Source organism: Numida meleagris, chromosome 1 (assembly GCF_002078875.1).
Source record: "Numida meleagris isolate 19003 breed g44 Domestic line chromosome 1, NumMel1.0, whole genome shotgun sequence".
NCBI lineage: Eukaryota > Metazoa > Chordata > Aves > Galliformes > Numididae > Numida > Numida meleagris.
This window is the reverse complement of record NC_034409.1, coordinates 76287810-76311699: the sequence shown is the minus strand read 5'-3', so window position 1 is coordinate 76311699 and position 23890 is coordinate 76287810. Positions and strand designations below refer to the sequence as shown.

The window sequence follows — 23890 nt, the reverse complement described above, 5'->3', positions numbered from 1 at the left end:
GCTCCTTCAGTCCCATACAAATGAATGCACTGGGCAGGGCAGAATAATTTACGCAGGGATTTCTGAGCTTTGAATAGCTTGTCTTTTTAATATAAATGTAAATCTAAAAAGTCTAAAACAAATGTTTGTGGATTATATCACTCTTTTTTTTTTTTTAACGTTCTGACAGACAAGAGATTTCATAGCATTGCTAATAAACTCCAGAGCTTTTCACTTGATTTTGCCAGAACTGAAATGAGATAACAAAAGTACGTTAAATAGCCTTGACGAATATTTCAAGATCCACTGACTGCTACAAATAATGCAATTTCAAGGTGAAGTACTTTGCGCTACAGAAGTTAAGGTAGTTCAAAGAGCAGAACATAATGATGAGGCATGACAAAATACAATGGAATCTGCTTTGTGGACTGAGCAGAATTTTAGGAGACCAGAACGATAAAGACAATCCAAAAAACTTTCTGATTATATATAATTAGATACAGCTATTCTGTGTTGCTTTTTATTGTGTTATTTTGCTTTATTTTTGTTGTTGTTATTATTTTACCTTTTTCCTCGTTGTAATTGCTAATACATATAAAAACACAGGTACATATAGGCATCTAATTCAATAACCGTAAAAGATATGGTTAGCAAGTGCCTGACAAAGAAATGTACTGTGTACTGTGAAGAACACAGATATGCATCAAGATACAGAGACAGGATTTACCAGCACACCGGCTATAGCTTTTATAACCTTACTTCAACTGTGTAAGGAAAGTGTGAGCCACATGCAAGGATGAGTACCTATTAATAAAAATATATACATTAAAAAAAGAGTTTAAAGTGCATTCATATCCTAATAAAACAGTATTTTCCACAAAGATAACTAAAATCAAGAAAGAGAATGCTCAAATTAACATTACAACTGGAACGAAGTTATGTATTGTTAAAATATAGTATGAAGACAATGGCTGCATTTCAGGTGAACACAAGTGAGTTTCAAATAGTGAAATTACCTGTCTGAGCCTTAAAAATGTAGTGGTAATATAACAAATACAATTCTCTCTGCCTGTCTTCATAGAAGATGTGCTCCGGCCCTCTGATCATCTTCATGGCCATCCTCTAGACCCTCTTCAAAAGCTCCATATTTTTCCTGTGCTGGGGGCTCCAGGCCTGGATGCAGTACTCCAGACGTGGCCTTATGAGGGCAGAGTAAAAGGGGAAAACTATCTCCCTTGCCCTGCTGGCCATGCTTCTTTTGATGAAGAGTCTAGTAATTACAGGCTTGTCAATCTCACTTCAGTGCCTGGTGAAATTATGGAGAAAATTATGCTGAGAGTTACTGAAAAACATCTGAAGGACAATGTGGTCATTGGTCACAGTCACTATGGGTTCATGAGGGGAAGATCCTGTTTAACTAACTTAATTTCCTTTTATGACAAGATAACCCATCTACTTGACCAAGGAAAGCCAATTGATGTTATCTTTTTGGATTTCAGTAAAGCTTTTGACACTGTTTCTCACAGTATCCTTCTGAACAAAATGTCCGCCATATGGCTATACAAAAACATAATGTGATGGGTGAGCAATTGGCTAATGGGTCAGGTGCAAAGGGTTATAGTAAATGGGGTAACATCAGGCTGATGGCTGGTCACTAGCAGGGTTCCCCAGGGTCCGTTTTCTTACCAGTTCTCTTTAATGTTTTCATAAATGACTTGGATGTAGGACTAGAAGGTGTTTTGAGCAGGTTTGCTGACAGTAATAAATTGGGAGGGACTGTTGAGTCCACTGGGGGGGAGAGGCCTTGCAAAGAGACAATTAGAGAGCTGGGCAATCACCAACCACATTAAGTTTAACAAGAGCAAGTGCTGGATGCTGCATCTGGGAAGGGGCAACCCTTGGCTGTGCATATGGACTAGAGGACAAGAGTTTGGAGAACAGCCCCAAAGAAAGGGATCTGGGTGTTCTGGTTAATGGAAGCTGAACACAAGTAACGATGTGCCCAGACAGCCAGGAAGGCCAACTGTATCCTGGGGTGCATCAGGCCGAGCACTGCCAGCCGAGCAAGGGAAGTGGTTTTCCTACTCTACTCTGCACTGGTGCAACCCTACCTTGAGCACTATGTGCAGTTTTGGGAGCCACACTACCAAAAGGACATATAACTATTACAGGGTATCCGAAGGAAGGTTACAAAGATGATGAAGGGTCTGGAGAGCAACAAGTGAGAGAAGCGGCTGAGGTCTCATGGTGTGTTAGCACAGAGCAGAGAGCAGAAGGGAGGCCTCATGGCAGCTGCAGCTCCTCTCAGGGAGCGGAGGGGCAGCGCTGAGCTCTGCTCTCTGGTGACAGCGGCAGTACCTGCGGAAAGGGCATGGAGCTGTGTCAGGGTAGGGGCAGCTGGGGGTTAGGAAAAGGTTCTGCACCAGAGGGCACTGGGGCCCTGAAACAGGCTGCCCAGGGCAGTGATAATGGTCTGAAGCTGCCAGAGTTCAAGGAGCATTTGGACACCACCCTCAGACACGAGGTTTGATTTTGGGTGATGCTGACTGGAGCAAGGAGTTGTATTTGGTATTCCATTATGAGTCCCTTCCAACTTGGGATATTCTATGATTTGTTATGTCAATAACATTTTAGATAGGGATAATCTATTAATGTTTAGCAAAATTTCCACCGTGAGCAAGGAAAAAAACTCATCACATTAGACATTCCTCAGGCTCATACAAAGGGCACAGCCTCTTCATCCACTGCAGCCAGGCGGGCTGGCCAGTGGTTGGCTCATCTGAAAACTGAACTCAATACATTTGTGTGAAATTCAGTATCAACAGTGATACTTTGAAGGCAGAAAGACAACACATACGTAGAATTTAAAATTTGATTATTTCCAGGACAACGTTGAGGTATATTCCACCATTACTCTTGATGAAATCTTAGAGTGGGTAGAAGATGCTCAATCACTTCTCCTGGTTTTTCTTACTAACCACAACACTGAGTTACAAGCAAGTAAAAAAATCAAACCTAGTAAAAGATCTTAGGTTTTAGATTTTGCTGAACTTGTTTGGAAAACACTTAATTTAGATTCCATTAGTTTTTAATCAATCTAGTTGAAGAAATTATTCTTTTGGCTGCTTTCACAGGAAACTTGAGTTAAAAGCAAATTATAGCTCTCTGATTGCTACAGACTGGAAAACCTTCCGCTTTTTTGCTCATAGCAGCTTACTTCTCTATTTTTAATCAGGGCTGCTGAGTAGTTTGTCCCGGGCAAGGAAAACGTGTGCATAGAATCAGATTTCAAATTAATTTCCAATAAAGTTTAATAGGTAATAGATTTAGGCTGGATTTTTCTCCCCAGACAGCTCGTTTTGGAATGCCATCTGTAAACTGTGATTCAGAGACAAGAGACTCAGATGTGAATCATGTTTGATCTATGTCTGGCAAACACAACTGCTGTCATTAAACTGGGCTTTTATGAGGCTTGCTGCATGTTAAGCAAACTTAAACCAAATCTTAATGGGTAATGAAGTCAGAATTTCTACTAAGCTGGCATAATTGAAATGAGCTTACAAGAGAATCAAATTCAGTGTAAATAAATTGGAAGTATGGAAGAAATAAGTTATCAATGTGTTAAAGAATTATATGTAAAAATAGTCAAATAAGCACAACTTCTTTATCATACAGAAAAATAAATCACAACATGGCAAGCATGGCATTTGTGGTAAATGGACGCCCATAGATTTCTATTATTTCCCATAATTGTTATGGAATCAATCTCAATATCACCATTCTTGTACAATAGTCCATTCAGCTCTGTTTTTATGTCATCAGCAGATCTTAAATTAACTTGGTGACTTTCAGCAGCTGAGAATTAGGGAAGGACAAACAGTTTTGTTTAATCTCATTGGAGAAAGTTCAGTCCTTGCCAACAAAACTATTTCCTCTTCTATTAATATAAGACCTAGTTAGGCAAACAGAATTGAATAGAACTTGCCAGCTTTAATAATCAAGCCTTATTTAAAAAAAAGAAGAAAAAAAGGTTATTTCCTGCAATCAAAGGGCTCTTTCCTACAAGCAGAATCCAAGCAACAGTTCTCTTGAAGACTGGCGCTACATAGGGGTTCAAGGATACCGTGAGTAATACCGACACTCATGAGAAATAAATGTACTTTGTAACAAGGGGAATTTCAACTTTAAAAGAGGAACCTTTTTGACAGAAGCTGCATATGTGCATTTGCAAGAGCAAAGTGTTGATTTTCTCTGTCCGAGTCTTTCAGCATGTAATGGAGGACAGAGGAAAGAATGAACATTTATATTGTCAAGATCCGTGCTGGAGTATTTTGCTGCCTTTGAAACGGGAAGCCTGGAGAAAGAAATTAGGTACTCCCTACTATTGTGATAATGCTTTCAATTGACTGTGTTAGCTCCTTTCGTTATGTGATAATGATTTGAGCAGCTACTGAGGCAAGCCTTTGTAAAGCTCCTACAAACATACAGGAGCACACACTTGTAAAAATGTAATTGCTGTTAGGAAAGTAGCTCCACAGCTGCTCTCTATTTCATTTGAATCATAGTTGCTAATCATTGCAGCTTCACAGACACATCCCTTATTCTCTGGAGCAAGCTGATCAATTTATAACAGAATGAGGGATTGCCTATGATAGCATCAGCACAATTATTGCTTTAATTCCTTAAGCAGGACATTTATAATCAGAAACTGAGAAAGAAAAATGCAGTGTGGATCTGCAGGGCATTTTCTGATTACGTATATCATAAAAGTGGCACTCTCTAATTTATACCAGTAGGCAGGAGAATTGGGTACTTTCTTCTCATCTACTGTAATGCTGGTGTTTGGGGGAAGGGATCCAAAACCAAAAGGCAAAACCTCTTCCTTTAACTTTGTAAATCATTTAATGTGCAGCAAAAAATACTGTGAGAAAGTAACAATATCCCCAGAGTGATTTCTGCTCTAGAACTGGGAGCAGCACAGCTTGGCTTATTTAACCCCACTTCTGAATATCACATCTTCATTTAATAATTGCAAGAAGAAAAATGTAGCTCCTCATTAGTGATGATCCTGTTTAAGAAGCAGAATGAAGTTTGCATCACGTGTCTAGCTGTGTTTTTTAAAGACACCTATCGAAAGTCAAGCATATAATACTTGAGGACCAAATGTATGTTGTATGGCAGCTAAATCCTTTTTGGGTGTATTTGGGTATGGGTTAGGAATAAATTTTGAATTCATTCTTTCATGTATGGTATTTATATTTCCATCTGAAGCACTCAGAAAACTGCTATTTGAAGTTGTCTGTGTAATGTGTTGTGCAGCCCTGGCGTGAGCCAAGATCTTTGGCCCCAACACCATCCATTAACTTACCATCTCCAGGCAAAGTGACTTCTGCGGAAGTCAGAGTCTCAGAAGAAGGACAGCCTGGTAGTGAGCGTTTCAATTCCCTCTTAGCATGAACTATTGATAAGTGGATCAGGCGTTTGCTATTTCCCAGCTAAGAATTTTGCTTGACTAAAATCAAGGCAAGTGCAGAGGCTGGGAAAGGAGAACAGATGTCACCTGATGAGGTTATCTGTCATGTAGAAGAGGTAGTTCAGCTAATTTATCGATTCTGTGACAAGGCATAGCCTACAGCATGAGAAAGCACATCCACCTGACCTGTCCTGTAGGTGGAACTCACAGTTAATCCCGATGAGCGTCTCATTCTGGTTGATGATGTTTTTTCTCTCTAAATTCCCCCTGCAGTTTCAGTTAGGTAGAGTACTCATTCGTGTCCTGTGACTTGTGCCGTGGTACTGTGCATTGCTAGGCAGCTGCTGTGGTCTCTTTCAGAGATATCTTTCCTTTGGTTGTGGAGGAAGAATTTTGCTTGCAGAGGCAGTGGAATGCTTCATGATCTTTGGACCAAAGGTATTGTTTAAATAATTTGTGTTATTTAATTGTTATTAGAAGACCAGATTCTGTGTGTTAGAGCAAAGTGATCCTAGAATCATAGACAAAGTCAGAGCTCTCCAGAAAATCTCAGAGATAACAAAAGGAACTTACTGAAAGAGGGAATAGTGGGAAGGAAAACAAAATGCATTAAGAAATTGAGAATTATGCAGACAGACTTATTACAAATGTAGCAACAACATAATAAACCAAATTTAACTTAGAGTAAAGGAATGTTCTAAAATAGACTGAACTGGAAAAAAAAAAAGCAATTGATTACAACAATATCACTTTCTTGCTGGAGAAACACATAGGAAACATGAGTTGACTGGGTAATGGTATGTTTTAAAAAGAGTCCACTGTTGAATATCTATGTTGTATGGCTAAGCATTTGGGTGGAGGGAATCCTAGCATTCTCAGACCTTGCCATAAGGAACTTCCTTAAGCTGTTCTTTACTTTGATAACACTTGCTCAAATCAACCTGTGTTTACAACAAAAGAGAAGGCTGATAAATGCATGAAGTCTTAATCACTGATGTCCTGTCTCCAGGAGGCTCACAATAGCTCATGGAGCTACCCAGTGTCACACGGCATGGAAATTTTAGAAAAATTCCCTACTCGAGAAAAGTCAAAAGAGTAGGTTGCTAGTTTAGTGATCAGTTATGTTTCGAGATCATGGCAAAATAAAAGGGAAGGAGAGTCTTCCCATACAAGATGCGTACCTGATGTAATAAAATAAACTATATGTTCTTTAATATGCTTGAAAAGTACATTTTGAAGGGAACTGAAGGAACTGTCAAAGACCATGTATTTGACACTATGTGTCTTTCAAAAGGCAATGAATACATCCAACAGTGAAAATGTGGTAAAAAGAGAGCAAATGAAAACCAAAGGGAAAAAAAAGAGATATAAAGATTTTTTTTTTTATTCACAGACCTTCATGCTTTGCTCTGCATATATTATGTGTTGAATTTTGAGGGACAAGAAACAGAAAGCACAAGCCAATTTAAAATGAGTTCCAGAGGGCTTTCTGGCAATCACCCTCAAAAAGTAAAAGGGGCAAAGTCACATTTTTTCCCCAGATATCTATCTTAGAGTTCTTCAGGTAGGGAATCCCCTTGTATGCATCCAAATTACTTCTTTCAAACTGCTTTGGGCCAAATAAAAGCAGTCATGAATAGGGCCACTAAAGTACATACATTCACATGGTTTCTTCTCCTTTCAGTAAATAAAGGGCCAAACGGAACTACTAGCTGCATAGTGACATAATTTCAATTAAAGTATTTCTCCATTTCTGATCTCTGACATCTACATCTGCTTTGTAATCCTGAGTCATAAGGGCATTGGCAGTAATAGATGACCAAGCTTCAAAAAACAAGAAAGACACTTGCCACATAGTGCCTTTTTCTATTCCTTAGTTAGAAAGGAAAGATGTTTACCTCCATGAAGACTAACATAATTCTGGGTGTCAGAGAACATTTTTAAGCCCTGGATCTTCAAAAGACTTCTATCTAATTCATTGTCACTGGCATCTTGAAAAAGTGCCTCTTCCATTGGATGCAGCCAGCAAGTGATTGGAAAACCATGAAGATACAGAGAGCCACAATGCACTGCATTGGAGCAGGGGACTCATGCATGGGGCCATGGCAAGGAGCAGTTTGTTCCCCATCATTTGCCAGTAGTGCACCATCTTACCTGGTCTATTTTGACTCCTTAACAATACTGGGACATAGCCAATTTTTCGGTGGCCTGTAGTTATAAAAAAGAATTGGGCACAGAATTTGTACTGAAAATATCCAAGAAATAGTGTAAATAGAGAACACAGAGACTGTTTAATTCCCTTTTCTCCTCTCAGCCTTCTGGACAGTGCCTGAAACAAGCTGCATCAGCTGGTTAAGGGCATCCTTTAAACAAAGAGAGTTTTCTCACAACGCTGAAGTTTTACTGACCCACATCATGATTCAGCAACTGTCTCTGAAGCAGTTCATGTAAGAGCAGCAGAAGTCACGCTGTGACCTCCCTCACCAGGGTGAGTGGAAATCCTGAAGGATCCTGGAGCCTTCAACATGCAGCCAGCCCTGCAACCACCATCTGGAAGACAGCAGCCAGGAAACTCTGTGGAATCTTTGAAACTTTTGTCTTCAGCTCCAAAACTAACCCATAAAGAAAGGCGTGGAGAAAGTGTTGTCTGTTGTGGGTTTGTGTGTGTGTGTATGTGTTTTTGTTTGTTTGTTTTTTCCCTTGAGTTTTGTTTTTCTCTTATTTTCATTTCCACTTTTGGTCTTTGCTCCTGTGAGAAAGTCATTGCAAAACATGCCTTGTTATAGCAGTACACTCTTTTATATTTCCAGTTGCTAAATTGTTTGTAATTTTCCTCTTCTGGACCTTCACTAGATCCAAAAAAACAGGGCTATTGTGTTGGGTTTTTTCTTTGTTTGACTCGAAGCAAAAATTCTTATTCACAGGAGAGAAATGTGACTGCTGAGAAGGAGTTCTGGTAGTTTTCTGTGGCTTGGCATGGGCAATTTTATTTAGGTAATTAGTTGTGTGGTTCAGTTGAGTGGGGCCCAGCCCAGATAAACGATCACCACATAGCAGGGTGGTTCGTGCTGTGGTACACAGAGCAGGAGGAGAATGACCTCTGCTTACAGTAATGGATCCTGCACAAGCACCCTCTCTTCTGCTACTACTTGGGTGAGTCTCATTGATCACAAAGAACACTATCTGTATCCTCTGGCACATCCAAGTTTCTTTCTCCTCTTTCCTAAGAAAAGGCTGAATCTGGAAAAATATGGTTTTGTGTTTTGCAGTGCATACACAGAAAACACGACAGCTGACTGGGGGAAATTCTGTGTTAAACAGAAAAATACACTTGCTCCCAGAGATCTGCGGTAAAGAAGATCAAAGTGTACAAGCTTAAAATAAAACATGACCAAAAAAAAGGGGAAACCAGAAGACAGCAATCTCACTTTTTCTCATATAAGAGCTGAAGAGTTTTTACACCCGCTCCACCAAAAGTGCATTCTTTGGAATCGTTCAGAAAGGGGAGTGGAGGACTTTGGATGGCATGATGTGAAGGCTTCTCCCAGATACATGAAAATAGCACAGGAAAAACACCAAGGCACTGCTTACCGTCAGCCACAAGGCAGTAGATGCAGGAGCAGTTCTCTCACCTGTAAATGAGAAAGACTTGGGAAAAGGGCCTTGGCTGTTAAACAGGATTATATAGGTTCACTGTGTGAATCCAGTCACAGAAGCGTTCTGCTTATGAGATGACTCACAGGGCTTTTTTTTTTCCCGAAGAGATACTATTTTTTTCTTGACCAAACCATGTGACATGTAGTCTCAACACTTTAAACCCCATAGGATTGCTTTCAGTTGTCTTTGTAGCGAAGGAAAGGTTCCTGTTACACCACGGAAGGTTGCCCATTTCATCACTTCTGGTAGTTGACATCATTGTGCTGTCTGTCTCCACCACTCCTCCTGTGCCACCCTCTCCTCTTCCTCTGCTTTCAATTCTCCATCTTCCTCCCTGTCCAGCCAAGGGCAGGCATGCTCCCCATTCCTCTCTCCTCTGTGCCAGTTGCTCTGGGCACTCTGGCCCTTTGCAGTCCATGGACTCTGTGCTCCTCCCATGGCATACCCAGTAATCTTGAACCTCACCACATTCCCTGTAAACCAGAGGTCTGTCATAGCGTGCTTCTGGTTGCTAAGGGCTGTGAAAGCACAGAGAAGTATTTCCACCAGTTGATGGGAAAATTTGAGATTAACTTTCTCAAAAATCTCTCTTAAAACTTCTTCCTGTTTTACTGCTTCTTGGGGAGCACTGGAGAAGCTACTGCAGCGTTTTCAACCTCTAAAACATTTCTTTAATTTTTCCTTCTTACAGCATCATGGAGGTCTGCATATACTTCCTTTATGCCATAATACTTCTCCCAGGTAAGAAGCAGATTTTTAATTGTAAAAAATTGTTTAGATTATTTGTGTGCTTCTATGTGATACGTTTGCATTTACTTTGATACTCATTCTTTAGTAGCAATTAAAGATTTCAGTTGCACAACCAAGGTCATATAATCTATGTGATACGTATTTAAATTGTGACTAAGGACTCTATAAAATATACAGAAAGTACTTTCTCTCTTCAGTTTTATATCTTTACATTACACAGACTTGATGTTGCTCTTAAATTTTCAATTTAGGACTATTTTTAGGAACGTGTGTATATCCCCTCTGTATATCATAGAGGACAGCAGTATTGAATTAAAGACTTACAGCTTGATAGGGAATAAATGGAGTTTTAGGCAGCTGTGGAGATGACTGCAGTCTGGTGCTCTAGAAAATCAGTCAAAACTTTGATTCAGGAGAGAGACCGTGAATCTTCTGAACACAGCAAATGTGTTTGTACTGGCTGGAACAGAGGACTGCATTTCTCATCACAAGAAAAGCCTATTCTCCCAGCCCATCACTACCAATAATATCAGTGGATATAGGCTGTGCTGAAAGTGGGAGAAAAATCATCCTGTGTCTAATACAGTCCATTCTTTTGATGCGTGAAGGCATAATTGTGTTTATTGACTATTTCTGCTAACAAGTTCAGCAACAGAACTGTTAAATCTGACATTTAATTTGCCATCAAACTCTAGATTAATTACAGAACAGTTAAATCTGACATTTAATTTGTCATTAAACTCTAGATTAATTCTTCAGTGAAACAGAAAGCTTTTCCCGTTTCTGACCTCCTGGCCTCATACTCCCCAGACACCAACATTTACTACACATGCAGCATTTACATTGTCTTCAAAACTGCAGCGCTGCGTTGTTTCCTGAAGTGAATGAACTCAAGTTTTGAAAAACAAATTATGCAGCTGTCTCATTTCACGACAGAATCTCATTCCTTACACTTACGAGAACAGTGTGGAACTGTGGCCTTTTGCCTGAAGTTGAATCTTCCACAATACAGACTCTCCCAGGCTCTGAGTGGTAAGCCTGCCTTGGAAAGTGAAATATAGGAAGGAAAATAAGAAACAGTTTTATGACCTGAATGCCACAAGACTAAGTGCATCGGTGTGAAGAAGTATGTATCCTCTCATAGCTAGTAGGAGAATATGTCTAAATGCTGGTGGGTTTATGCTCCTGTCACTAAGTGTTGCCTCCATGACTGCAAGCATTTGGTGTTCTTTTGCAGCTGATGGAAATCTTAATTTCTTCTCTTTTTTTGTTTAAGGTATTGCTGCCAATGTACATCACGTGAAGTCATTTCTCAATCACACTGCATACCTATCTTGCTATTTCCCAAACTCGCAGAAAACTGACGTAAAGAATATAATAGTTTTTTGGCAAAAAGGTGTGGATGAAGTGGTGCATGAAACGTACCTTGGCCAGGAAATACACGATCACGTTAGTCCTAAATACAGAAATCGTACCAAGATGGATATGGACAAATGGACCTTGCAATTGTTAAATGTAGGGATTGTGGACGAGGGGCAGTATAAATGTATTATAATGCACGTGGACAAGGGACCAAAAAAGATCATACACGAATCTGAGTGCTTACTGCACATCACTGGTAAGTAATTTCTGCTAATTGTCATCTGTCTAGTTTTTTTGTTGTTTTGTGAGCTTGTTTGTTTGTTTTCTGTTCTTTTTAGGTCTCTGTCACTTTGCTTATTTCAGACATGGACTGTCCTCACGCCACTGGAGGTTTACCTGCAGTGGAGCAGAATTTCTAAAATGGATAAAAGTGTTCTTTCTCTTTCTTGGAAAATTCTCAGCTGTGAATTTGGTGGAAGTGATCAGAAGAAGTAGAAAATGAGGAAATGATTTGCTCAGTATTACACATTCCTGACTCCCACCCTGTCACATTCTATAGTGAAAACCACCTTGACTTCTTCATCTTGATTCCTGCAAGTTTTATGGCTTTTAGGTCTCCAGAAAATACAGTTTTTATTTGCATCTGATGCACTGCCTTCTATTAAAAGAAATAGCATTAGGAGTGTTGGTGGTAAATTACAATTGAAACATCAAAAGATTTCTGCAATTATTCAGCTATTTTATGATGATATAAATCATAGGGAAAATGAAGAAAAGAGCAGCTAGTATGTGGAGGAGTAGAACATCATATGCTCCATTACGGCAGGACTGAAAATATCTCTGCAGAAAATATGCAGGCATTGATGAGACTCAACTTGATTTCTTGCACATTATCAGAGGCAAGGACAGACAATCTTTAAACAGGGGAGTAGGGTTCAGTGAGGAAGTAAAATTTTCCTAGTATTTTCTAATGTTTTTAGTATTGCATCTTTTTATAATGTTCTTCTATTTTATAACATTTTCTTGGTAACCTTTATCTGTACATTCTCTCTTCCACTTGGACAGCGGTAATCATTAATAATAGCAGCTTCGAATTTCCACTGGTGTTCTCAGGCTTCAAAAGAAAATAGGCCATGTGCAACAGCAGCCAGAAAGACTACCAGAATGCCTGAGCCTATTTAGCATTGTACTACCAGCAAGTGTTCTCTCGATCCACAAGCAAATTGGAAACTTAGGTTGTTAATTCTAATTCTCCCAGAATTTACATGATGAATATTTTCAGCAGTTTCAGATCTCAGAGACTCACAATTTGCACTCAATAGCAAGATTTCCAATTTAAGTGATATTTAGCATCAATCATTCAATTAATTTAACGTGTTATAGAAGTCTCATACATAGGCATTAAAACTCTCCCAAACCTTTAATATAGGAAGCCTGTTTAAAATTATTTGCTTCTGTGCTTCTTTTGAATGTCTTTCTCTTCAGTAACTTCCCAAAGGAAGGTAGAGTATAGAGGTCAATTAAAATAAAAAATAATTAGAAAAAATATGAATGTTGAAAAGTACCTCTGCTTGTTTCTTAACTAGAATCTCATGGAATATGTGGAGGGCTATTTTTGTAGTATGAAGTTTCAAACTTAAAGCGGACTTAAGAAAGTTTGAGTGTTGTACAAGAGTGAAAGGTCAGTCATACAAAACTATCTAGATCTCTCGGTGACCAAATCTATTCCAAAATACCAAAGTATCTATCTTCTAATGTAGCTTATGTTTGTTATTTATATATCTATGTAGATATATAGATATCAGGACAAGGTACAGATAGATGGATATATATTGTATGTATTGCTTACAGACAAGATTATTTATATAAGAACAATGAACACAGGTCATTCTCCAGAAAGACAAGGCTTCATAATGGAAAGTTTTGTCTTGTAGAACAGACAGGTAGGGATCATGGTGAGAAGCTGCTTAACTGGAAAGTCTGATGTTTCTGTTATAGTATGTCTCTAGTGCTTACTTTAGATGGATCCATAAGGGAAGCAGATGAGACTACGAAAGCTATTTCAAAACATTTGCTGTTGCTGTTGGTGGTGAAACTGTTGCCAGAATCTACACTACAGTATCTGTCCTCATTTTAGAGGGAATGTTGAAAAACTTAAAAGCATGAATAAAATCTCTACTAGAGTTATCTGGGGGCTGGAAAAAAAAATACAGTCCAACTAGAGATGTTAAATGATCAATCTGATTACCTTTTAACAAAGAAGACTGAGGAGACTCTTGTTTTCAGAGAGTGGCAACCCAAAATACACATACAATACTGGATACTTGAAAAGGGCTAATTAATTCAGCAAAGATGTAAGAACCATTAGTGGCTGCAAACAGATGAGAAGTAAGCCACACTGTCATTTCAGGATGCAGAAACAAAAAAAGTCAGAGTGATAACACCACTGGAAAAAATATTAAAGGTTTGATGGATTTACTGTCTCTTGAGGTATTTCAGTCTGTAGCGTATTTGGAAGACACGTTATCTTCAGTTACAGACGATGTCCTGAAACATGCTTTTCTTTTGACATTTCAGATGCAAAGCTCACACATGAAAATTCACTGGGGCTAGGATTAGAGCCTGGATCCAACACTTCAAGTGTGTATAAAGAAGAATCAGACCCTCCATTACATTCTTGTCACTCTAAGAATTCCTTGCCTCTTCTCCATGTAGTTTTCAGTACTAAAAGACTTTGGCACTGACATACTTCAGTATTTTCAATGAAGTTTTGAGCCTGAAACTTGTTTTGTTTCGGTTAAAAGCTTCCACTTACCCTTCATATCTCTTGTTTGAATAGTTATTTCCAGTCCTTTTTCACCAATTATTTCTTGCCTGGGAAACATTTTTAAAGCAACAGGCAAGCTTTTCATTGACTGAAATCCAATGGCACAGAGTAAAGGAACATGTACTGTAGCCACTTCCACATAAAAAGTCGAGCTAAGCAGGCCAGGTTTGTTTATTCTGAGGTGTCAGTTGGTCTAGAGAAGGTAAGAGAGACAGGGTCCCGCTATCTGGCTGATATGACCTATGTCATTGAAACACCGCAAAGACAAGGAGCAGCGAGTCTGTGTGTGCATCCAAAACATAACATATCCTTCTTAGGACCCACACTGCTTTCCTAGGAAGATGGTTTAGATTTGACTCCACATGAAAATCTCAAAAAATTGACGGAGACTGTCACAAGATGTAGTATGTCTGACTCATGATGCTTTTTCTTTGGTCTGTTTCAGCCAACTACAGTCAACCTGAGATAGCACAGCTACACACTGGGGAGCTAAAGCCCAACGAAAACCTGAATCTTTCCTGTTCTTCCAGCGGAGGTTATCCAGAGCCCAAGCAGATGATTTGGCTAATTTCAAGTGAAAACATAACAGATAGGCTTATACGTCACATGGATGTCTTACAGGATGCTGTAACAAAGCTATATAATGTTACCAGCAAGCTGAATATCCCCATTCCTACAAATACTCTCACTAACATTAGCTGTTTGCTTCACCTTGGAGAGCAGCAGGGGAGCCTTGTCTCAGTGCCACTAGTCATAGGTGAGTTTTCATTTGCCCATTCTGATTTTTGCATGGGTAGGAGCTGGGAATGCTTCTGTAGAAACAATCACAGATGGCAGCAGTATAAAAGCAGAGAGAAAACCCCAAGTGGCAGAAGGGGCTAGTCACAAGTCTTCTATGTTTGCCATCCTGTTCACTGATAACTACAGCCACCAAATTCCCTCTTCTGTTCTTTCCATGGGAAGCCCTATTACAGAAAGGAGAGCACAGAGAGAAGGAAGACTACTGCTGCACAGTACAGAGCACAGCCCTGTTCACCCCCTCCCCAAATGCTGCTGCAGCACCAAAGCAAAACGAATGCATGGATTAGGCTTCAACCTGTCTCTGGAGGTGGCATTTAGCTGTTAAGATAGAGCCTGCTGCCTCACGGAGAACTGCTGAGGTTTGAGAAGCATCTGGAAATCAGCCTGCTTAAAGCGGGGTCAATAGGCAGCTTGGGGCCTTCTCCAGTTGAGTTTTAAATGTCTCTCAGGATGGAGACTCCACAACCTCTTTCAACAAATTGTTCCAGTGTTTGACCACTCTCACAGCACAAATGTGGTTGTTTTTTCTGATGTTTAAGTGCTTGAGCTGCTGCTCCTAATCTCTCCCTAGAGAGAGGCAGAAGGCTGAACAGAAGAGTCCCTCAGACCAAATTTGGCTCACAAACTGTAAAATAGACTGTACTGAGCTGAAACGTAAAGGCCATGAAACTTTGATGGGTTTTGGAAGTATTCCTAGTGGCTTCCACAACATTTGGCAGAATACAGTGTGCATTCCAAAATGATCATTTGGGGATTTTTTTTTCTCTGGGATTGTGCCTTTTTTCAGACACCTCTTGCAAGAAATTCAGACTCTGCCATCCTGAATGTTCCCTGATGTACTAATGATCACAGCGTCCGTTGTGTGTAGATACTCTTTGTGCGCCTCACAGTTTGCTACTTTACCCTTTCTAACTGAAAAACTACATGCCAAAGTGAGCCCTCATGAATATCACAGCGATGCTGTAATGTTCTCCTGGATTTGGGGCCCCATTACAAATAAGCTAATTGAATAGAGATGGGGAACAGGAAAGCAAATTTATCTTTCTCAGTCCTAGTTGTTTATATTCCCAGGTACTTCATCATTTTTATTGCAGAACAGCTCCATGTATATTTGACCAGGCCATGGCTAAGTAAGAGAGATTGGGAGGCACGTATGAATTCTGTTCTCTGTTATGTAACAAAGCACTGCACAGACCACCAGGAGGGAAGGTGCCATAGCCAACAATTCTTCAGCTGCAACTCTAGCCAAGCGGTTTAGAACTTGGGGCCTGAGAACCAATAAGACTTAATTGCAAGAATATTATCAGGGTTCCACATGAATAGTCCTTTCTTAAAACTAAAACTGTATATCATTTATTTCTTAGGACAGGAAAACATTTTTTGATACATTTTTGTTCATAAGCTAAGGCACAAATACATCAAAATAGAATTGCTTCCCACTTCAGTCATTTGCCTTCCACATCTCCTTTAAGACTGTGTTGAATGTGTAGTGCTGCGCTTCAGCTGATGGGAACAAGAAAACCAAAGGGGCTGGTAATGTTGCAGGAAAGCCTATTAGGGAAGAAGATTACTACTTACTTACAGGATTCCCTACTTACTACTTACTTACTACTCCAGCTGGAAAAGAGGCTTGCCACTCATTCCCAAAGAAGATCCACACAGCAGTTTTCTTCGTTTAACTAAAGGGTTAAGTCATCACTGCTGTGTATGGCAAACTGCCTTTGATGTTCTTACATTCCAGGATTTGTAAATAATATTAAATTATAATATAGAAGTCTTCTGAGATTTGCAAAGCTCTACATGTTGCTCAACTGTATTAACACCACTAATATTAGCCACAGCAGTGCATTCTCCTCTTCCCTATTCAGTTCTTCTCATCCCTGACTTTAAAAAGTAGCCACCTAATAAACAGTGATGGAGGATAAGCAACTAGCAACTCTAGATAAATAAAACCCTTTATTCAGTGACAACTGCAGCTGTGTCACTTGCTATCCCTAGCAACCAAAACCTCAAAAGCACAATAACCAGAAATAGAGGGAAACTCCCTTGCATTCCCTGTCTCTCTCACATCCCTTAGAGCTTTTCATTAGGTTTTGATCTTCAATTCCAACAGATACCAAATAACATATCCCAGGTGTCAACGGTTTACAGGCGTTAGGCCCAATTCCGTGACAAAGGGGACGGGGGACCCAAGGGCCCACGTCCCGGGAAAAGGAAAAAGGGGAAAAGGGTAGGGAGATGGCCCTGAGAGCAAAGAACAGCGGCAACAATCTGAGGAGAAACAAACTAATTTACTAAATAAGATATCAGAATGCAAAATAACACACTATAGTACAACACACAATAATTACAATTTAAGCTGATAAATCCAATACAGAGAGAGAGAATGTCCCAAAATCAAGGTAGGCCTTACTCTACTACTGACGATAAGACGGCTGGAGAGCGAGGTGCTGCCAAGACGAGAGATGGCGGAAAAAGGGACGAGGTCTCGTGATCTGCAAGTTTTTATACTGCGAGCTTTTATCTTTTCCCTCCGGCTGGAAAACGGTAACAGAGGAGAACAGTACTGTGGGGACTGTAGTAGACCTCTTCTGAGAACCAGGTACATCCACTACTTGATGTTATGATGTGGGATACCAATAACCGAAAATCACAAAACCATGACACCCAGGTTATTTAAATTTTCACAGTAGCAGAGAGTAGCAGTAGCCTAGCACTGGCATCATGGGCTCTTGTATTAATTAAGCTGCCAGTCTCTCACATAACCCAAACATCAGAAATAGTACTTTTCCTTACTGTTGCTGAAATGATTGTTAAGCCTTAGTGCACCTGCTAGTTATTGGAAACGGGGAAAAAAAAGCCACATGGAGAGTGATTTCCTAGCATTATTAAAGTACTGTAAAAGCAAAGGATAATTAGGGCCCTTCCATAAATTCTAATCTACATCCATTTGAGTTAGGATGGGTTAAGCTAATTAAATCTTTGTTATGTGCATCTCCTCTGTTTTCTTATTCAGAGATACAGGCAGAAGAAATGGAACAGGTGAAGGTAAATTTCTTTGGCCCACTTATAGCTGTAATTTTACTGATCACACTTCTTCTGGGTTTTTTGATACTGAAGAACAGAAATATCTCATCTACCAGCCAGAGTAAGTAATTACTTTTCATACAGCTCTGCCCTAAGTCACAGGATTTGCTTTGTTTTTTTCAATGAACCCCTTGCCTACATTCAGCTGCTGACAGAAACTTGAGTTTTATGCTGGACTTAAACTTCCTTGGACAAATTAGTTCCTGAAACAACTCATCCATCCAGCAGTAAGTCCAAATACCTTTCTCTTGTCTCATCCTGTGATCCATTTGTCCTTCTTTGTGCTCCGTTAGACTGCCATGGCACAAGCTTACTATTATCTCCTGCAGCTTCATCTTTTACTATGGCTTATTGGTAGATTTGGCTCTTAAAATCATTGACTTATATAAATCTTTCTTGTCCATCACCATTTATAAGAGAAGTGGAGCTGGGAGAGGGATGAGACAAGATCTGCATTACGTACAGGCAGCTCTGTCATCACTGAGGTGAAGGATCCAAGGCATTGCTCCACCACAGGCTGCCCACCACTGGACTGGGAGAATCATCCTTACACCAGAAACAGAATGTGATCTTTGCATTCCATTTCTGTTTTATTGCAACACTTGGTCTCAGCAGTCTGGGCTCTATTCTGCACTGAGAGGATGATTATGCTGACATCAGAATCTATCCCCTCTTGTATTAAGAAGGAAATTAAATCCTCAGAGTCGGTCCTGCTTCCTTGCACACCCAAGGGTCCTGAGGCCCTCCTCATTCTTTTTCCAAATCCTATGATAACAGGACATTTATCATCAACTATTTCAGCTCCTATCACTCATGTTTCTGTAAATCACATCTTCATCTATTTCAGGTGTCAGTCTTGCAGTCTAGAAGGTATCCAGCTTGAGATAGAGGCCAACAGCTAGACTGCTAACTGGGATCCATTTCTGCACATAGAGAGGCCTGAGGTCCCATTGTTTCAGATGCTGTGCCAGAACAAGAATCCTCTCCAAACAGCCAGCAGAACAACATGCAGTATTTTCGTCTGATGACTGAAGTCTGCTGTCCAGTGTTCCTTGCTTTTATTTTTGCTGCAGAACAGCAGCAAATACAATGCTCTGTCTGTATGACTTTCTTTTACCCTTTGGGGAAAACTTGTGATTTCGTGGGCTTTTTGGTCAAACAATTGTCAGTGCTCACCTCAGTCTTCGACATGATTAAATTTCCTGGTTCCTGGTTGCAGTTACTCTGGCTGCAGTCCTGATCACTAAGAGGAAACGCCACCTTGGACCTTCCTGCAGTCAGTGGCTTGATCCACCGCTGCATGGACTAATGTGGTTTTGCCTTCTATGATACTACCTAGATATGAAGAACTGAATGTAGTGATCTCATTAAATCTGGAAAGAGGAGGTGAACACCTTCCCATCCACATGCCACAAAAAAAAGGAAACCTTTCTTCCAACGCAAAGAGGTACAAAGTATTTAGCAGCTGGACAGGAAGGAACATTGGTGAGATATGAAGGGCAGAAATCTTCCCACTTTGTCAACAGTAACAAATATGCAGAGAAGCACAGCAAGCAGCTGCTCCAACTGTTAGAAAAATATCTTCTTTTCATTGTTTTCTTTTGTTTTGTTTTTGCTGGGACTCCTTCACTATTTGACAAGGCCACAGAAAACTGCTAGGCACTTAGCAGCACTTCTATCACTGGCTAAGTGGCAGGTTTTTTGAGGGCAGAAGCTGATGTGGTAGAATCCTGAGTGTCTGTATAAGGAGAAGCTGTTCAGAAATCTAAACACTCCCCAAGATCCTGCAGTCTTCAGTTGTATGGTTGGGTTTGACACCTGTGACTGTTTTGCTGTATCTTTCATTATGCTCTGTGACACTGTAAAATGCTGTCAGTGGGAGTCAATGAAGAAAGCAGAACAGCGAGGGTTGCAGAAGTGAATGTCTCAGAAATAGAAAGAGTTGGGCCACAACCTGTGAATCACTGCCCTCACTGGAAATGTGATCAGAAGCAGGATATTTAATCATGTACCATAAATGCTCTGGGCTTTGCATGGCTTTGTACCAGCAACTTTCTTGTAAAACTCCACGGTAGAAAAAGGAACTTAAAGATGCTGCCCCACCTTCCGAGAAAAGCCATGAAATTTCCATAGGGCATTTGAAACTAGAAATAACTGAAGGAAAAAGAATTGTTTTGAATATAATTTTTGGTTATTGTAACTTTTTTTTTAAACCATCCAAGATTAATATCTTCCTATTTATACTGACCAGAAGCTGTACTACAGGTTTTTCAGGTGGATGCAGGGATAGAATATTAAAGCGTGAGGTATCATTCATTTGTGTATAAATCTAGATATACAAAGTTAAACAAAGCAGATACTGGAAAAAAAAAATGAAGAAGTGGGGCACGTTCCAGTTTGGTTAACTGCATTCATCCTTTCTTAATTTGGCTTCAAAGTTTAATGATACAGCAACCCATACACAATGCTATGCTCAACTATAGGATATAGTTTTACCTGTCAGAACAGGTTATTTGTTTCATTCAAAATGTTCCAGTCCTCAATCTTGAACAATTTCTGCATTTTATTTTCTGCAATGCTACTGACAACTTTCAAGAAAAATGCAGAAGATCTGAGACAACTTCTTTTTGAGATCTTGATTGTGTTTGTAAGCCACCGTAATTTGGATATTATTACATTCTCAAGACAAAATTCAGCTCAGATTTGCATTCTGGGGACATAAATTCTCCACTGTTTCTACTGGGTAAAAATATTCTTTTCTGTTAAGTGATGTTGAGACTTCCTAGACTCTGCCTCAGTTTCACCTCTATTTTCACCTGAGTAAGAGAATTTGCACGTTATTTGGAGCTTGTAAAATCATTTGGGAGTCAGTTTATTAAGCTATTATGCCAACAAGCCAAACATTTTTATTCAGGTTAGTATCATGCAAATGATATGAAAAGTCACAGCTCTTATTTTCATGTAAGGTTTTATATTTGCTAGCAAAGTTATTTAATGACATTAAAATATACACACTTTTCTGTGTTGGTGATTTACTCTCCTGCTGTTAAAGTAGTGTATTGGAGAATACCTACATGCAGTGTTCTCAGGGAGGAAACACTCCCAGAATTCATTTTCAGAAGCAAATAATAGGAAAGTTATTGCTGCAATGACCAAAAACAACACAACAGTGTTTCAGATGTTCACTCTCAGAGCTGGATATAAACTCACAGCTCTGGGTATGCATAGAACCTGGACCTACTATCCTATATGCCTCAAAGATAAGATACAAAATTCCAGCCTAAAAACTTGGCCTTTTGATCCCATGCTGCAGGTTGCCAAATATAGCTCCAATGGGTAGTTCAGTCTCCTCAAACTCTTGGTTACCATTTGATTCCATAAATAAAGCCTGCATTAAACTATCAGGTGTACTAATTCAGAAAGGTGCTCACCAGGTTTCTCTTGTTCCTCTTGTTCCTTTTAACACATGCTGTAACTCTGTTCATTTTTTTCCCCCTAACATTTTGCTTCCCACTCAAGTCATTCTTCAGCTCAAATCCTCACTAACATGGAAGTCTTGTCTGAACAACAACTAGAGTCCACATCATTGCTACAAACAACAAGCTTCATGTGTCTTCCATCTTCCAAATGACTAGATTCGCACAAGCACCCCATACACTCTTTCACTCACAGCCTCAGAACTCTCATCAGCCCTGATGTGCAGCTGGTCAGCTTTATATACTGAGGCGTAAAAACCATCAATGACCTTTTGTGTTAGTCCGTAGTAAGAAACAACAGCCAGGTCATGAAGAAGACATCTGGAAATCTACGCTAGGACTCGGAGTCCTTCTCTAACACATTCACTTAAACAAAATAAAAACAACAGAATAAAATAAAACAACAAAAAAACTATCACTACCATCTGACTACTAACACTAACAGAAGCTATCATCAGCTGGAAAAAGTCACTCAGTGGGTTAGGTTTATTTGTTCCTAATTAGTGAAGTTGTTTATTTCCCCTTTCCTCTAAGAAGAAAATCACTTGCCATCCCTCTATTGCAGGCTGTCAACTTTCGTCTATTACCTTACCAATTTCTCTACCTCCTCTTTTCTTGCTCTTAAAATCATCCCTAATTGCCTCCTGCACCTAAAGAGAGTTGAAAAGCAATGAGCTTCAGGGAAAATCTTAGTTCATATTTATTCAAATGAATTAATCCTCATTGCTACTGTGGGTAATAAAAACAGTAGTAAGGCACAAGAAAATGTGTAGCTGAGGTGCCAACATTTTTATCTTCCATAGCAATATTCAGATTTCTAGGCTTTCTCCTCAACTGCTTAGTAGTTTTTTTCTTTGGCAGCATGCATTAAGTCATTAAATGACTCTATAAACATGGCAAGCAAACAAATGAGCAGACACCCATTACATTCCACAGCAAGGAAGAACTTCATTTAAAAACATCATTCCTTTACTTTAAGGTATAATAATATGGAACTCCTTAAAAGCAGTGTGATAAACTAGCAACCAATGTCCTAAGGTAAAATATGTTGTCATTAGACTTCAAGTTGCAATAGATTGCTTTAAGTTCACTGGTTAAATAGCACAAAATCGCAGAATAGCTGAGGCTGGAACAGACTTTGGTCAATTGCCTAGTTCAAGCAGGATCACCTGGAGAAGTCTGCCCAGGACCATGTTCAGATGGCTTTTGATTATTTCCAAGTAGAGAGACTCCACAACCTCTCTGAGAACCTGCACCAGTCAATGCTCAGCCACCTTCACAGTAAAAAAAAGTAAGTTTCCTGATCAGACAGAACATCTCGTGTTCCATTACTTCTTGTTCTGTCACCAGGCACCACCAAAAAGAGCCTGGCTCTCCTTTCTTACAGCCTCCCTTGGGATATTTCTACAGACTGACAAGATTCTCCTTGAGCTTCCTCTTCTCCCAGGCTGAACAATCCCATCTTTCTCAGCCTATCTTCATCTGAGATGCTTCAGCCCTTTAATCATTTGAGTGTCTCTTCAGTGGACTGGCTCCACTAAGTCCATGTATTTCTCCTAATGGTGAGCCCCAAATTACGCATAGCACTCCAGCAGTGGCCTCACCAGCGTTGAGCACAGGGGAAAGATCACCTCCCATAGTCTGATGACAACACTTTTCCTGATGCAGCCCAAACACTCTTGGCCTTCTTTGCCACGAGGGCGCACTGCTGCCTCATCTTCAGCTTGTCAACAAGGACATCTAGGTCCTTTTAGGCAAAGTTGCTTTATAGCTGGTCTGCCTGAGCCTGTGTGTGATGCGTGGAGATATTTCTTCCAAGGTGCAGGAGGTTGAACTTCCCTTCTAGAGTTTCCTGTCAGCCCATTTCTTCAGCCTCTTGAGATCTCTCTGCATGACAGCACAACTCCTCCCAGATTTTTTATCATCTGAAAACTCTCCTAGGATGCATTCTGTCCCCCTCTCTACTCAGCTCTCATGAGACCCCACCTGAAGAACTGTGCTCAGATATGGGGTCTGCAGCAAAAGAAAGACATGGACATGTTACAAGGGTACCATTTTAAACTAAAAAAAAAAAAAAAAAAAAAAAAAAAAAAAAAAGGTAGGTTTAGATTAGATAATCAGAAGAAATACTGCACCATAAGGATAGTGAGGCACAGGGACAGGTTGCCCAGAGAAACTGTGGATGCCCCATCCCTGGAGGTCTTCAAGGCCAGGCTGGATAAGGCTTTGAGCAACCTGGTCAAATGGGAAGTATTCCTGCCCAGGGGATCTTTAAGGTCCATTCCAGCTGAAATCATCCTGCGATTCTATGATCATCCAGTTCATTACTGAAGAGGAATCTCAGTTAATTTCACTATGGGATTTCTTAATGTCAGCCAGCACTACTGTTTCTGGCAACTCTTTGACCCTTCCTTCTGTGGAAGGCAACTCTCCTGCCAGCAGCAGCAGCACTGCCAGCAAGGACAGCTTCTGCAAAGA

At 40.0% G+C, this 23890-nt stretch overlaps 1 protein-coding gene across 8 annotated transcripts; it reads left to right on the top strand.

The window, feature by feature from the left end:
• CD86 (CD86 molecule) lies at nt 3887–20967 on the top strand. Of its 8 annotated transcripts, none has more exons than XM_021396771.1 (9): nt 3887–4350; nt 5813–5890; nt 7767–8605; nt 8722–9850; nt 10606–10891; nt 11136–11477; nt 14494–14805; nt 17866–17997; nt 18082–20967. In XM_021396771.1, exons 5-9 carry the CDS (start codon nt 10744–10746, stop codon nt 18141–18143), a joined length of 996 nt encoding a protein of 331 aa, XP_021252446.1. In that variant the 5' UTR covers nt 3887–4350; nt 5813–5890; nt 7767–8605; nt 8722–9850; nt 10606–10743; the 3' UTR covers nt 18144–20967. The 8 variants fall into 8 exon arrangements, with proteins under 8 accessions (XP_021252446.1, XP_021252440.1, XP_021252431.1 ...); XM_021396765.1 differs by having other exon boundaries at nt 7767–9850; nt 18082–18163; nt 18784–20967; XM_021396756.1 differs by having other exon boundaries at nt 7767–9850.

What these genes read in the sequence shown, in the direction of transcription:
- CD86 (XM_021396771.1), top strand. Translation starts at nt 10,744, where the DNA reads ATGAACTCAAGTTTTGAAAAACAAATTATGCAGCTGTCTCATTTCACG. An exon ending in GTGCTTACTGCACATCACTG is followed by an intron (nt 11,478 to 14,493) that starts GTAAGTAATTTC and finishes GGTCTGTTTCAG; the next exon opens with CCAACTACAGTCAACCTGAG. An exon ending in CTCAGTGCCACTAGTCATAG is followed by an intron (nt 14,806 to 17,865) that starts GTGAGTTTTCAT and finishes TTTCTTATTCAG; the next exon opens with AGATACAGGCAGAAGAAATG.